Source organism: Ambystoma mexicanum, chromosome 3p, assembly GCF_040938575.1.
Source record: "Ambystoma mexicanum isolate Mex_15411 chromosome 3p, UKY_AmexF1_1, whole genome shotgun sequence".
NCBI classification, from domain to species: Eukaryota; Metazoa; Chordata; class Amphibia; order Caudata; family Ambystomatidae; genus Ambystoma; species Ambystoma mexicanum.
In genome coordinates, this window is record NC_090925.1 from 1,219,480,694 (window position 1) to 1,219,493,990 (window position 13,297).

The 13,297-nt window shown below is 47.1% G+C and overlaps 1 protein-coding gene across 3 annotated transcripts in view; it reads right to left on the reverse strand.

The window, feature by feature from the left end:
• ANKHD1 (ankyrin repeat and KH domain containing 1) overlaps positions 1 to 13,297 on the reverse strand; it is a 1,723,611-nt gene that overhangs the window by 713,980 nt on the left and 996,334 nt on the right. For all 3 annotated transcript variants that reach the window (XM_069652665.1, XM_069652666.1, XM_069652664.1), the window contains exon 21: positions 10,428 to 10,603. In XM_069652665.1, coding sequence (XP_069508766.1) covers positions 10,428 to 10,603 — 176 coding nt within the window. The remainder of the gene's footprint in view (positions 1 to 10,427; positions 10,604 to 13,297) is intronic.

Genomic DNA, 13,297 nt, shown 5'->3' on the forward strand with positions numbered 1-13,297 from the left:
GGAGTAGGTGAGGCTCCAGTGCCCAATATCACACAAACAGTGAAAACACACACAGCAAAACACATCTAAGAGTGGGAAAAAGGCTCACACTCTTACCAGGTGAAAAAATAAACCCTAGAAATCCAGCAAAGCTGCTGAGGGACTCATTAGGTAAGGGAAATCTGCCATTTATTGAGAATTCTCCCTAACACCAGGCACTTTGTAAACACCTGCTGGGTCAATTTCAGCCCAAAAGGCAGAGCCCTGAACTGGTAATGCTGATCGTGAACTATGAACAGTAGAAATTTGCGGTGTTTCTTGTGAATGGGGATGTGGAAGTAGGTGTCCCCAGATCCAACGACGTCAGAAAATCCCCTTGATCCAGATGGCCGAGCAGGTGTTTCAACGTGATCATCTGGGACTTCAAGTACTTGAGACAACGAAGATCTAGGATCGGCCTCCACCACCCTATTTTCTTTTGAACCAGAAAGTATCTGGAGTACACCCCAGAGATGCTGGGTTACTGGTTCTATTGCCCCTTTCTGTAACATGGCCTGCATCTCCTGCAGAAGCTGTGGCCCATGTTGCGCTGGTCACTGAATAGGCAGGATAAGAGGACATCTGTGTTGGAACTCTAAGGTGTGCCCCTGTCCAAGAGCGTCCAGCACCCATTTGCCTGTGGTGATCTTTTCCCATGTGCCAACGAACTTCGCCAGCAGGTCTCCCAGCAGGTGAGGGCCTGAGGCCACGGCCGGTTCAGGCCTATATGGGTGTCGGACCTCTGCCCTGCGGGCGGTGTCACCACTGTCCTTCCCCTGCCTTCAGAGTGACCCTTGTACGCTTCTTGAGGAGGAGCAGCGTGGAGGCGGTCGGTACAGTGCATTTTATCCCTTTGATGATCATCCTGGTTTACCTCTGTAAGAACGAAAGGATGTCAGCCATCGCTGCTGCAAAGTTCCCAAGGAGTGTGCCGTCTCTGTGTCAGTCTTTATCGCTTGCAAAGACTCGTCGACCGCTTTTCCGAAAAGGTTCTCCCTGTCGAACAGCATATCGAGTACCTTAGTCTGAACGTCCAGGCAGAAGATAGTGGCCTTCAACCAACCTTGGCGACGCAGGGCCACCCCGTTTCCCCCCTCTGGTGGAATCCTGTGTAGGCACGGTCCATGGCCACTGATGAGGAGATCCAAGGCTACCTCCGATTCCCGACAGAGCTCCAGTGCCTTGACCTTGTCTTCGGGCAGGAAGTCCAGAATAGGACCCAACTTGAGCCATAGTTCCCAGTCGTAACGGGACAAGATGGCTATGGCGTTAGCTGCCTTGATGGTAGAGGCTACGGTGTAAATTATTCTCTTGCCAATTGCATCCAGCTTCTTCCCCCTTCTCGTCCGGGGGTACCATGGCTGCCGACGACTGGTTCGCCGAGTGCTTCCTGGATGCTGCAGAGCCCACTGAGTTGGGCAAGGGCTGAGATCACCGAGTCAGGCGAGGGCTGAGACTTTAATCCGGGACCCTGTACTACTTCTCCAGCCTGTCCCGCTTGGTTGGGCCGTACTTGGGTTTCTCATCAGTGCCAGGCCCCTCCTCCCAGATGTCGTCCAGGAAGGGAACAGACATGATTGTCTGTCTACTCTACTCGAGCCTTAGGTATAGGAAGCCTTCTTTCTTGGTCTCCTTGCGGGTTAACAAACAGCTCCGAGGACCTTGATATGACAGAGTGAAAGGATCCAACTTTCTCAGGTGGGTTGGCCGTATGGGTAGTCGTCCTCGTCGGTGGCCGTGACTGTGTCCATGTCCGAATGCAGGTCCAGGGATCTGGGTAGGGTCTTTTTGCGACAAGGTTGTGGTGGAGTCGTCGGATAATGGCTAGGACCAGCGCCCCCTTGGCCTTCTTTCATGGGGGCGAGCTTAGCGTCGGGAGCTCCTGCTCATCCCGTGAAGGTGTAGCTTCTGGAGACATCTTCTGCTGCATTTCGGTGATCCGTGTGTGCAGGGTCGTTAGAATATCCAGCAACACGTCCCTAGGTCTAGGAGTGAACGGTGCCAGCAGAGTAGAGTCTGGGCCGACGCGCCTTCTCTTGCGAGCAGGTGACACCCTCGTGATTTGTGTAGAAGTTCTCTTGCATATCATTGTCCTCGTTGCTACTCGAGTAGATCTGCTCCAGTCTGATCCACTTACAGGGAAAGCTCCATCAGAGGGACTGTCTTCTTCTCAGGAGTTTGCTGGATCTGTGCGGTCGCTGGGTCATCCTTGATCCTGGAGTGGCAAAGCCTTCGTTGCTGCTTACTCAGCTGCATCTCGCCTCTGGGGTAGGGACACCCGTGGAGTGACCACCATTTCCTTCGCTGACCCACTTTCCTTCAGCGCTATCACAATTGGTTGTCGTTGACTTGGACGTCGATGAGCATGTCGCTGCTCTTGTCGACGCTGCAGTCATCGACTCCATGGACCTGGCATGCTGTGAGGTCTTTGCCAGCTTCGACTAGTCCTCCCTGGAGTTGTCCTTCGTTGGCTTATCCGCAGACACATGGGGGTTTTGCCGGGTTTGGGGACTTACTCTTTGAAGAGGACCCTTTCAATTTTAGGCTCACCTTAGAGGTTGCAGGTGATGGTGATCGCCTTCTGCCCAACTCGGGACCCGCATCAGCAGCGAACCCAATGGTGCAGAGCTTGGCAATGTCTTGGGCCCCTGCGACCGGTTGGTCCTCAAAGGATCTCAACCTCCTCTCTGAGGGAGTTTGCTCTTCGGACCGGCTGGTCCTAGATGAGGCATGACTCACCCCGCGGCTGAGTCAGTAGCCTTGCTCGCCTTGAGCCACACCGACAGTCAGCTGTAGCAGTCTTCTTGGTTTTCTTTTGAGAAACCACGGCACACCTCACATCCCTCATCGTGGTCCGGATGCGGGCAATACAAGCATTTTTGATGCTGATCTTCCACTAAGACATTCCTTAATCCACACGTTGCACAGAGGTTGAAGAGGCTTCGACTTTCCTTCTTCTCACACATGGTTGAAAAGATGCAAAGTAGGGCCAAGGCAGGGCCTTCTCTAAACTTCGATGATGAACCAACGGTGGATGAAGATCTTTGCCAATAGCAGATCCCTGCTGCCGGCCTCTGTCCATCGAAGATATTTAAGCAAAAATCGGTCAACATTTTTAATTATTTTGGATACAAAATAAATATGAAAAATCTGAAAAAAAACAGGAAAATAGCTCAGAGCAACTTGAGGATTGCCAACACTGAAGCATGCTGTCAAAATCTGGAGATAGCCACCAGGGGTGGAGCTTAGGGAGAGAACTGTCATTGGATGGGGCAGTATGACCCAGAGGACAGTAATTGGTTTAGAGGGGAAATACAGTTTAAAGGTGAAAGTGAAACCTTTTTCTTTTACAGGAGATTCCTAGCCTGACAGGGAATGAGCATGTGAATCCATGCCGGACCCCATGCTGAGTAGTGAAGGATCACCTGGAATCTCCAAGAAATTTGGACTGTACTTCTGGCAGCAAAAAAACAAACTGAGATAAGGCCAAGCCACTGCACTTACCAAGTATTGCCAAATGAGGGCTTTAAAAACACCCTTAAACCAAATTAGTTGCACAATCACTCTAGGGTGGAAATGGGTGACTGATAAGCATCTGTGGGACTGGGCACTTCTCGTTAACCGAATACCAAATAACATATGGTACAATGGGAAATAAGGGCAGGGTGACTGTAGGAGAGGTTCCTCTGGCCATAGAAAAGATTAAGGAACCACAAAAGCCATATGGAAAAAGCAAAAAGTTGAGGGGTCCCAAAATGTGGCCACAGAATCCCCCAAAATAGGATTTCTGGCTTAAGATGAAGTGGGCTCCACATACAGGAGGATGTGTTAGATTAGGGAATCCTGAAATTACCAGTGGTCTCTTAGGCTCCTGTACTATATTTAGCAAACTAGTCCCGACAACTTTAGTACAGTTAACCTTTGGGTGCTTTAGTTGGAACCCAAGGCCTTAAAAGGCATTCAATCCATCCCATCACTTGTAAATATAAGGTGTTGAAAGATCTTTTTTGGGCTTGTGTACAGATGATGCTTCACCACAGCACCCATCTGTATCGGACATTTCGTCATCAACCCTGATAACTAGAAACCCCGAAGCCCTGGCACAAGAAGGAAAGTCTGAGAAGTACCTACCAAGAGGTTACAAAAAACAAAAAAAAACCTCAGAAAAAAGTTCTCCTCAAGAAAGGAAGAACAAGCAGAGAATGAGGAAAAACAAACATGTGGGACACTTATTTCTGTCAGAGATGTGTTCAAGGGTTCTCAGTCAGACCAACAGAAACGGACAGAGTAAGGCTGCGTTGGTGCTGGGAATTTTGGCATCTTTCAGACCAACTGGTAACATTTAAAGACAGAGGATCCAGTTTATTTCTTATTTGTTTTGCAAAAAAAAAAATCAGACTCATTTTTGTTATTCTAGGAAAAAAGCATCCCAGTGCCCAACCAGGTGGAAAGGAATATTCTAAAGCACACTGATCTGGGGAGCATCCCTTGTTGGAGAAGAACAAGTTACTTACCCCTGATAACCTTCTTTCGACTGGATGTTCCACCCACGTATTCCTCATCTTTGATATTCAATATCCAGCTTCAGTTGCTTCAGAACGAATCTGTAACAGCATGGTAAATTCTACTGTGGGGTGGGCTGGGAGGGCGATGAGGAGCATCCCATCGAAAGAAGGCTACCGGGGTAAGTAACTTGTTCTTCATCTTTGATAGACTCCCAAAGAAATATTTGATTTGGTGGAGGGAGTAGAATTGGATTTTAATTGTTTTCATGAACAGAGTGCAGGACTGCTTTACCAAATCTACCATTCTGACCAAGGGAAGATTCCAGGCAGTAACGCTTTGTGAACGTGTGGATAGTCAACCAAACTGCCACTTCAAATATTTTTTTTAGGTAAACCTCTTTGTAGGGCTGTAGAAGTAGCCATGCCCCTGGTGCAATGGGCCCTTAAACATTCCGGAGGATCCTTCCCTGCCACCATGCAACATTCTGAAATGGCCAGAATGATCATCTGGATAAGGTCTGCTTAGAGACAGCCTGACCCAGTTTGTGGCCCGTATAGCCAATGAAAAGCTGATCAATACTGAGTTTTGACATTCTAGATAAATAAAAGCTTAAAGCTCTACGAGTATCCAACCTATGTAATCTCTCCTCCTCTTTGCTAGAATGAGTGGAGGGGATAGGGAGGAATGGGTGGAGGATAGAAATGAGGCAAAACCATTTTTTGGCCTATGTGGAAATCAGAAATGATCTTAGGTAAGAATGAGAACAGCCCTATCCCTGTGGAAGATAGTGAAGGGTGGCTTGGACGAAAGCGCCTGCAACTCGCTCACTCTACGGGCTGATGTCAGAGCTACCAATACAATGGTTTTAAACGTTAACAACCTTAAGGGACATGAATGTAAAGGTTCAAAAAGGTGCACACTTTAGAAATTTAAGAACCAAATTAAGATCCCAAACTGGAACTGCGATTTGGAGGGGGGTGACACTTGGTGAGCCCTTTAGAAATTGTGTCACCAGTCGAATTTTGAAGTATGAGCATTCCTCTGACGAGTGCTTAAAGACGAACAGCACAGCCAAATTGCCTTTCCCAGTACCAATCTGGAGCCCCAGATAGACTAAAGATAGCTGTAAGGCTAAAACATCCATTTTTTTACATAGAACAGGATCTACATTCTTTTCTCTGCACCAGTTGCAGAATTTATTCCAACAGCAACAGGACAAAGACAGATGGACAGAATCTCCATTACATCATCCGGGAGATCCCAATCCTTGTATCTCAGCCTTTCAGAAACCAAGTCGAAGGTTAAGTGTTTTGACCTCTGGATGGAGAACCTGACCCTCCTCTACCGGGAGAAGGTCCTCTCTTTGCGGAAGATGTATTGAAGGACAAATGGACATGTCCAGAAGGTCCAGGTACCACGTCCTCCTGGCCCAATCCGGGGCAATTAGGCTCATGTGTTTCCAGAACGTTCTCAACCTCCTGATCACCGGAGGAATCTCATACAGGAGTGGAAATTCCCAGTCCACCACAAACGTGTCTCCAAGAACTCCTTTGAGGGAAACTCCCTGGAGCAATACAGTTCGCAATTCCGGTTGACACCGGTCACAAACAGATCCACTTGAGGGGTTCCCCTAAGGGTGAAGATCTCTTAAAGGACTTACTGAGCAGTTCCCAGTCATGGGAGACTGCTCTGCCTGCTCAGAGCGTCCGCCGCAGTGTTCTCTCCGGCTAGGTGAACTGCTGAAAGGGAGATTCCTTCTTGAATTGCCCAGTATCAGAGCTGCATTGCCTCTCTTCACAGTGGTAGTGACCCTACAACTCCTCTCATGTTAAGGTAGTACATGGCCACTGTGTTGTCTGCCATTATCAGGACATTCTTACCCCATACAGATGGCAGAAAAGCCTTCAGCGCTAGTCTGATCGCCCTCTGCGCCAAAAGACTGATATGAAGTTTGGACTCCGATGGAGACCAACGACCGCCGACTATCAGATCATTGGTGTGGGCTCCCCACCCCGTGAGTGAGGCGTCTGTCACTACTGTTATCTCCGGCCATGGTTGCCAAAAGGGTTCTCCCTTCAGAATGTTGTTCTCGCAGGCCCACCACAGAAGATCCTGCGCAAACCTGCTGGGAACCTTAAGTAGGGCCGACATCTTTCCTGAGAACAGGGACCATTGAGTTCTTATAGCACATTGAAGGGATCTCATTCTCAGTCGGGCCTCTGGCACCAGAATAATACAGGATGCCATAAGGCCAAGCAACCTCAAAAACCTGGTGACCTCAGGCGGAGGTCGCCCGAATGGCACAACAATTGATCATGAGAACCGCCAATTGCAAACCTCAGGTATTTTCTGTGCTTGAGATGGATTGGCACATCAAAATAAGCACCCAGAAGGTCCAATGACACCATCCAATCCTGGAGCTGGAGGGCCAGAAGGAAATGAGAAAGTGTGACCATCTTGAACTTGTCCATTCTGAGAAACTTATTCAAGTATATCAAGTCCAAGATGGGCCTTAGTCCTCAGTCCTTCTTGGGAATTCGGAAATAAGGGGAATACCAACCCTTGTTCCTCTCCGCTACAGGCACTGGTTCTATAGTGCCTTTCTCTAGCAGGGTTAAAATCTCCTGCACAAGGAGCGGATCTGCAATCCTCTGTGTGGTTCCCCGGTGGATTGCTCTGAGGTCTCTGTAGAACAGGAAGGCAGTACCCGTGGGCAACAGTTTCCAAAGCACAAGCATCAGAAGTAATGTCTCTCCATTCTTCTAGATGCTGAGACAGTCTGCCTCCCACTGGGGAATTGTGACTCAAGGCCTCAGAGATTATGAGGCATCTGATGCAGAGGCAGATGTTAAGGATGCACCTGCTTGAGCTGGCTTTGCAACCCTTCCACGTCCACCATAAGGAAATCATCTTTGGCCCTTTCGACTGGCCATTCCTCTCACTCTTCCAATTGAGGACTAGTCATGAAAGGTTCTACCCCTCCAAGGTTGTCCACTAGGTAGAAAAGGCTGAGGTTGCCTAATAGCGGCGCCTAAATATTTGGCTCCCGCCTTCGAGGTCTGCAACTTCTTAAGACTCTTGTCAGCTTTGTTGTCAAAAAGGTGACACCTGTCAAAGGGCATGTTGAGAAAAAGGTGCAAAACCCGACCTTCGCAACCACGCAAACCTGCGCATAACGGTGCTAGTAGCCATTGCTCTGCTGATGCTATCAGCAGAATCCAGACCTCACTGAAGAGACTTGTACATGGCTTCTTTGCCGTCTCTAACTATGGCTAAGAATCTGTCCCTTTTATCCCCTTCAGGAATGTGCTCTGCCGCCATGGAAATACAGTCCCTTAGAGTGAATGTACATTTTGCAAAGGCACATGTGGAGTTGGCAGATTTGAGTGCAATACTCAATGCAGAGAATACCTTCCTTGCCCATCCATCTAATCTTTTGTCGTCCCTATCTGGAGGGATGGTAGGGTAAGCTGCTTGCTTAGATGTTGCAGTAGCTGCCTGCACCACTAGACTCTCTGGAGTCGGGGCTTTTGACAAGTAAACAGGGTCACTACTGGAAGGGCAGTACTTCTAGGTCAGGTTTTTATTTACAGCTGGATTGATTCCGGGTGTTTCCCAATTCGTCGCCACCCTTTTCTGCAAAGCAATTTGAAACAGTAATATGGGATCTGACTGAGGACCCTTATGTAAGATGATTGTTACATAATCTTGTTTGAATGACATTTAGTCCACTGCCTTGGACAGGAGTTGTCTGTAGGACGCATATGCGTGCTCCCCAGCCTCTAGTCTCATGTGAGGTATCCACCCGACTTGCAGTCTGCAGGTTGTCAGAGGTCTCTAAACCTTGACTCCTCTGCAATAAAACTCTGGTACATTTGACGTACCAAATTGAGCCTCTTCATCTAAGGATTCATTCTCCTTATATCGAAGTAAGAGACTTAAAATAGTCTTTTCTTGGTAGTGGCACATAGGTTTTCTCAGGTATGAGAGGTTTTGTAAATAATGGGTTCAACGCTGGACGAGCCGTCAAAACATTCCTCATTGGCGCCATAGGTTTTACCGGGGCGCTCTGTGTGAATGACGCAGCTGGCAATGATGGCTTAGCTGGCATCGATGCCTTCGGCTCGACTGATCCTTCGATGTTACTTCATCGGATCGAGGCCTCGATGGTTCTCATGTGGATAGGGACTTTGGCCTGGGCTCGAAGGCGCGTAGTATTCCTGTCTTCTTTCGAAGGCACGGTACGAGCGCGGCTTGGAGGCTTCCGTTTTTAAAATATTTTGAGCATTTCTGCTCTGAAGGGCTCCCACTCGGCCGGAATGGATTTTTTAGTTGTCAAGAAACCCTCTAAGGGGAAGCTTCCAACGTAGTTGACGAAGGCAGCCTATGGTGCCTTCTCTTCGACTTCTTCGAGGACGAAGAAGAGTAGTGAGAGGCACTCCTCGATCTTCACCCATTTGGCCTTCTTCCTCTGAGGAGAGAAGTCTCTTGACTCGTCAAAACTTTCTTGGCCGGGGTAGGAGATTTAGGGATTTGTCCTACCTACAATTTCCCCTTTCGTTCCTTCAAGGCCTTTCCAGTCATCGACTAGCACTTGGAGCAGTCTGAGGTGTTATGGTCTGCCCCGAGGCACCAAACATATACGATGGGGATCGGTCAAAGACATTTTCGACCCACAATCACACTTTTTGAACCTGGTCTTTGGGGTAGTCTGTCGACGAATGAGACATTTTCTCGATTCTCTTTCGTTATAATTAAGTCACGAAAGTGAAGAAGCACACCATATTTCTCAAAGCTAAAGCTGTTATGAAAAAACGGAACTGAAGGCAACGGGTCCTGCGTATGCTATACATGCCTTTGATTACAGCCTTCTCGAGATGGAGGCCCTCGAGGGACATCGAGTCGACGCATTCGATGCAGAGCCCTCTGGGCAAATTTATTTCCCAAGCAGCTGAAGCTGGATATCGAATATCAAAAAACGAGGAATACGTGGGAGGACACAATCCATTCGAAAAAACGGTTACTCGTAAGTAAGATTGACTGGTTAGTGGATTATCCTTGCTTCCTCCCAGTATTTAAGAGTCTAAGCGAATATTAGGGAGGGAGCTGAAAGCACAGATCCACTTTAGACCCCAATACAGAACAAAAGACAGCATTAATAGATAACGGAACAGGTTGATGTCCTCAAACTTTCCCAACTATGCACATAATAAACCATCAATATAAATGGGCTTATCCTCATCTATTACAAAGGGAAAGGAGGAAGGAAGGCTCAGGGGCAACGGGTTTGTCTTGGAAGCAAGACAACGCAGTGCAACAGGTTTGAATCCTGATCACGTGCTTCGAAACCACTTGCTGGTATTAAGTGTGTTATGAATTATTTCTTTTTAAAAAGTGTTGGTTGCTTAATGGAACATTCATTAAAGCAGCACTGGAGGCAGTAATCAGGATGACAACCTCTTTCAGCAGAGACAAAAGGCTTTGCATTTTCAGCTTGGATGAAATCTGCAAATTCCAACAGGCTACTGCTCATCTGGGTTTTGGATATACTCTGGGCCATTTTACTTAAAGGTAAAGTGAGCTGTGACCAGGTCCATAAACCGGTATGTGAGCACCCCCCCCCTTTTAACAGTGAACATGTCCCACACATCAGTTGCAAATAGTATCGCTATTGTATCTCACATTTTACAGTAAATACAAAAACATTTGAGAACAGCAGATATGCTTGCTTTCAACCACTCGAGTTCTCGTATTAGTATAAAATACATTAAAATCGATAACCTTGGTGCAAGGGCAATGCAAAAATTTTTTTTTTTTTAGGAAACCATTTATGTTAAACAGTTTGCAAACCTGAATTTCCAATTTTAATACGCTTGTTAAAAACATATGAAGGCAGACATTACCTGTTTATGAGTAGTTCACAGAACTTATAGTGTCCTTTGTCGGCTGCAATTGTTAACGCAGTATCACGTGAAGAAGGCACAGGTGGAGCATTGACATCTGCCCCTTTGTCAAGGAGAACTCTTCCAACTTCTGCATACCCGCCAGATGCAGCTTCCATAAGGGGAGTGAGACCAGTCTAAAAAATATTTTTACAAGTTTAGCTTTTTCAACTATTAGACAACTTAATTCCGTATGTGAACGATTATACAGCTGTGACATCATTACCTTACATGACTAACACTTTTAGCTTGACCGCCATTGGAAAAAACCCAAAAAGAAATGAATAGACAATCTACATATGAAAACATTACAAACTCTACACTTCACAGTCTTTTCACAAGTGCCAATCAATAGACTTGTTGCATTTGCTACCGGGATACTGTAAATTGCAGACAAACTGAATATTGCATAACTGGATGTTGATTTTTTATCTGCTTCTGAGCCAGTCAATTTCTTCTCTGGCGCTCACAAAACTGATGACAATGATATAGACTTTGGCATATTTGAGAGCCCAGCAGCAGTTGATTCTACCTCAACAGGAAGCATTCTAAGTTGGTTTAGAGGCGCAAGATTTATTTATTTATTGTGCATTTATTAGCGCTCATACAGTAAGTCCATTCTGTTTCAAAGCGCTCACAGGGCAACAGAGAGGGAACATGGGATTGAAGAACAAAGAACACAGTGGAAGGTAAAGACGAACCTATGCCTTGTGAGCATTCAGAACGTGCAAGTGCAGCGAGAAGGGGGGGGGTGGCGTGACCCCAAGACGAACTCGACTGGAAATCCTCTCTTTGCTGGCTGTACTTGCATTGCTGCTGCAGGAACAAGGAACAGAGTGCCAGAGGACAGGAACACCAGAACCGAGTGCATCGTTTTTAAGCCAGACCCGAGCTCCAGGAAGATCCTCTGGACTCCCTCGAAGCAGGGCTGACCAAGCCTGAGCCACCTCAACAGAGTGCTGGACCCCAGAAGCAAGTAAAGCCTACAAGGTGTCGAAGAACCACAATGGTGCCATTCGCTAGAAACTAAAATTGTGAAGAGCCGCTGATCTGAACATTGCCCATTGCTGCCACAGAATTTCAAATCGTAGTGCAAGAGTCCCCAGACGTCCTCCCTCTTGTCCCCACGACTGAGGACCAGGAACAACAGGATCTGCCATAGAGGAACAGAAGTCAGCTGGAACCAATTTCTTCAGACCTAAGATACTGTGAACGAAGGGGTACTTACCTCTTGTTGTGTAGCTTGCTTGCTCTCAGTTGAGACTTGCATTGGCTTCCCTTTGCAGAGTTGCTTTCAGCTTTGCCCCTCACAAACCTTCCAGTTTGTGGCCCAACAGTGATTTCATTTTCAACACAACTCTCTTAACATTGTACAAGACTTTACTTACCTTCAAGACGTGCCTCAGCTCCCCTAGACTTTGCTCAAGTGACAATGGCTGTTCTGGCTCCTTGAAGACCCTTCCAACCTCTGACTTTGTGTTTTAACTCCCTCCAAAAAGTCATACATACCTTACTTGTATAGCTGGGAAAGGGTTAATCTACATTTCATTAGGGGGCTTCAAAAGTGCTTACCTGTTTGAGAAACACGTTAACCATTGTTTCCTTCACTAACCTTTTCCTTCTGACACCAAACCCAATTTTTCTCTAAATGTACCAGTGATATATCAATGTCCACATTTTCCTAATTAATTAAGTCCCCTCAGGCTGTAGGAAGTGTCTGTGTGCCATCCCCAAAGCGCATTTACTGATTTATTGAAACTGAGAGTTTATATTCTGCAGTATATTTAAGTGTTACATAGTTGTTCCCTTCTAAAGAAGGCTTATTCAAACTGTTTAAATAATTAGTTAATCAAGAAACCTTGAGGGAAAGTATTATTTGGATACTTGTCACTGAGAAACTCTGTTGCAACCCCACAGCTCATACTGACCCCTCTTGAGATAAGCCTGGCTGCTCCGTCACTCTACCAACTTGTGTATTACAGGCTTATGCCAAATGTTGGGTTAACTATTGCCAAAAGGACAAGGCTGGTACAGTCTCCCACAGGGTACTGCATAAAATCTTGCCCAACACGGAGGCTGGTGGACAAGGTTTGGCAGGGCTTTTTGAGGGGTGGTCAAAGGGCAAAGGGGACCCAGGTGCAAGGAGAGGAGAGAATGGTCTGACCAAGGGAGTGGAGTGACCTGAAGGAGAGTTGGGGGTGGGGGGACAGGTGAGAATGGATGAAGGCGTCAACAGTGTGTTCTGCCGAGTCGGTTGGGCCAGAAGGGAGAATGGAGAGGGCCAGTGATGTGCAAAGGTCAAGGAAGAAAGTGGATGCTGTGACAGGGGAGTCCAGTTGGATGTTGACATCACCCATGAGGAGGAGATTGGAGGTGGTTAAGATTCGGGAGGACCAGAAATCATCCCATTCAGAGAGGAACAGGGTGGTAGCGCCAGGAGGCCTGTAGATGGTAGCAATTGTTAGAGAGTAGGAGGGAGAGATGACCAGCTTGCAGACCAGGCTGTCAAAAGAAGATTAGAGCTGGGTGGACACAAGTGCGTCTAGGGGCCGACAGGCTCTGAGTTCCAGTGGAGTCGTCACGGGAGCGAGTTGAGATTTAGCGTGTATGTGTGTGTGCAAATGCTTTGGGCGGATACGTTATTTAAGGTGGGAAGGAGGTGGTGTGTGGGGAAATGGTGGGTTCGGTGGAGAGGGGTTTAAACCACTGTGTAACAAAAGAATCACAAGAGGGTGGAGTAGGGAAGGAGGGGTGCAATGCCATATTTCCGCTTTTTAAAATCTAACAAAAACGGTGAGCGTTTTAAAAAGCAAAAAATATTAAAGAACTGC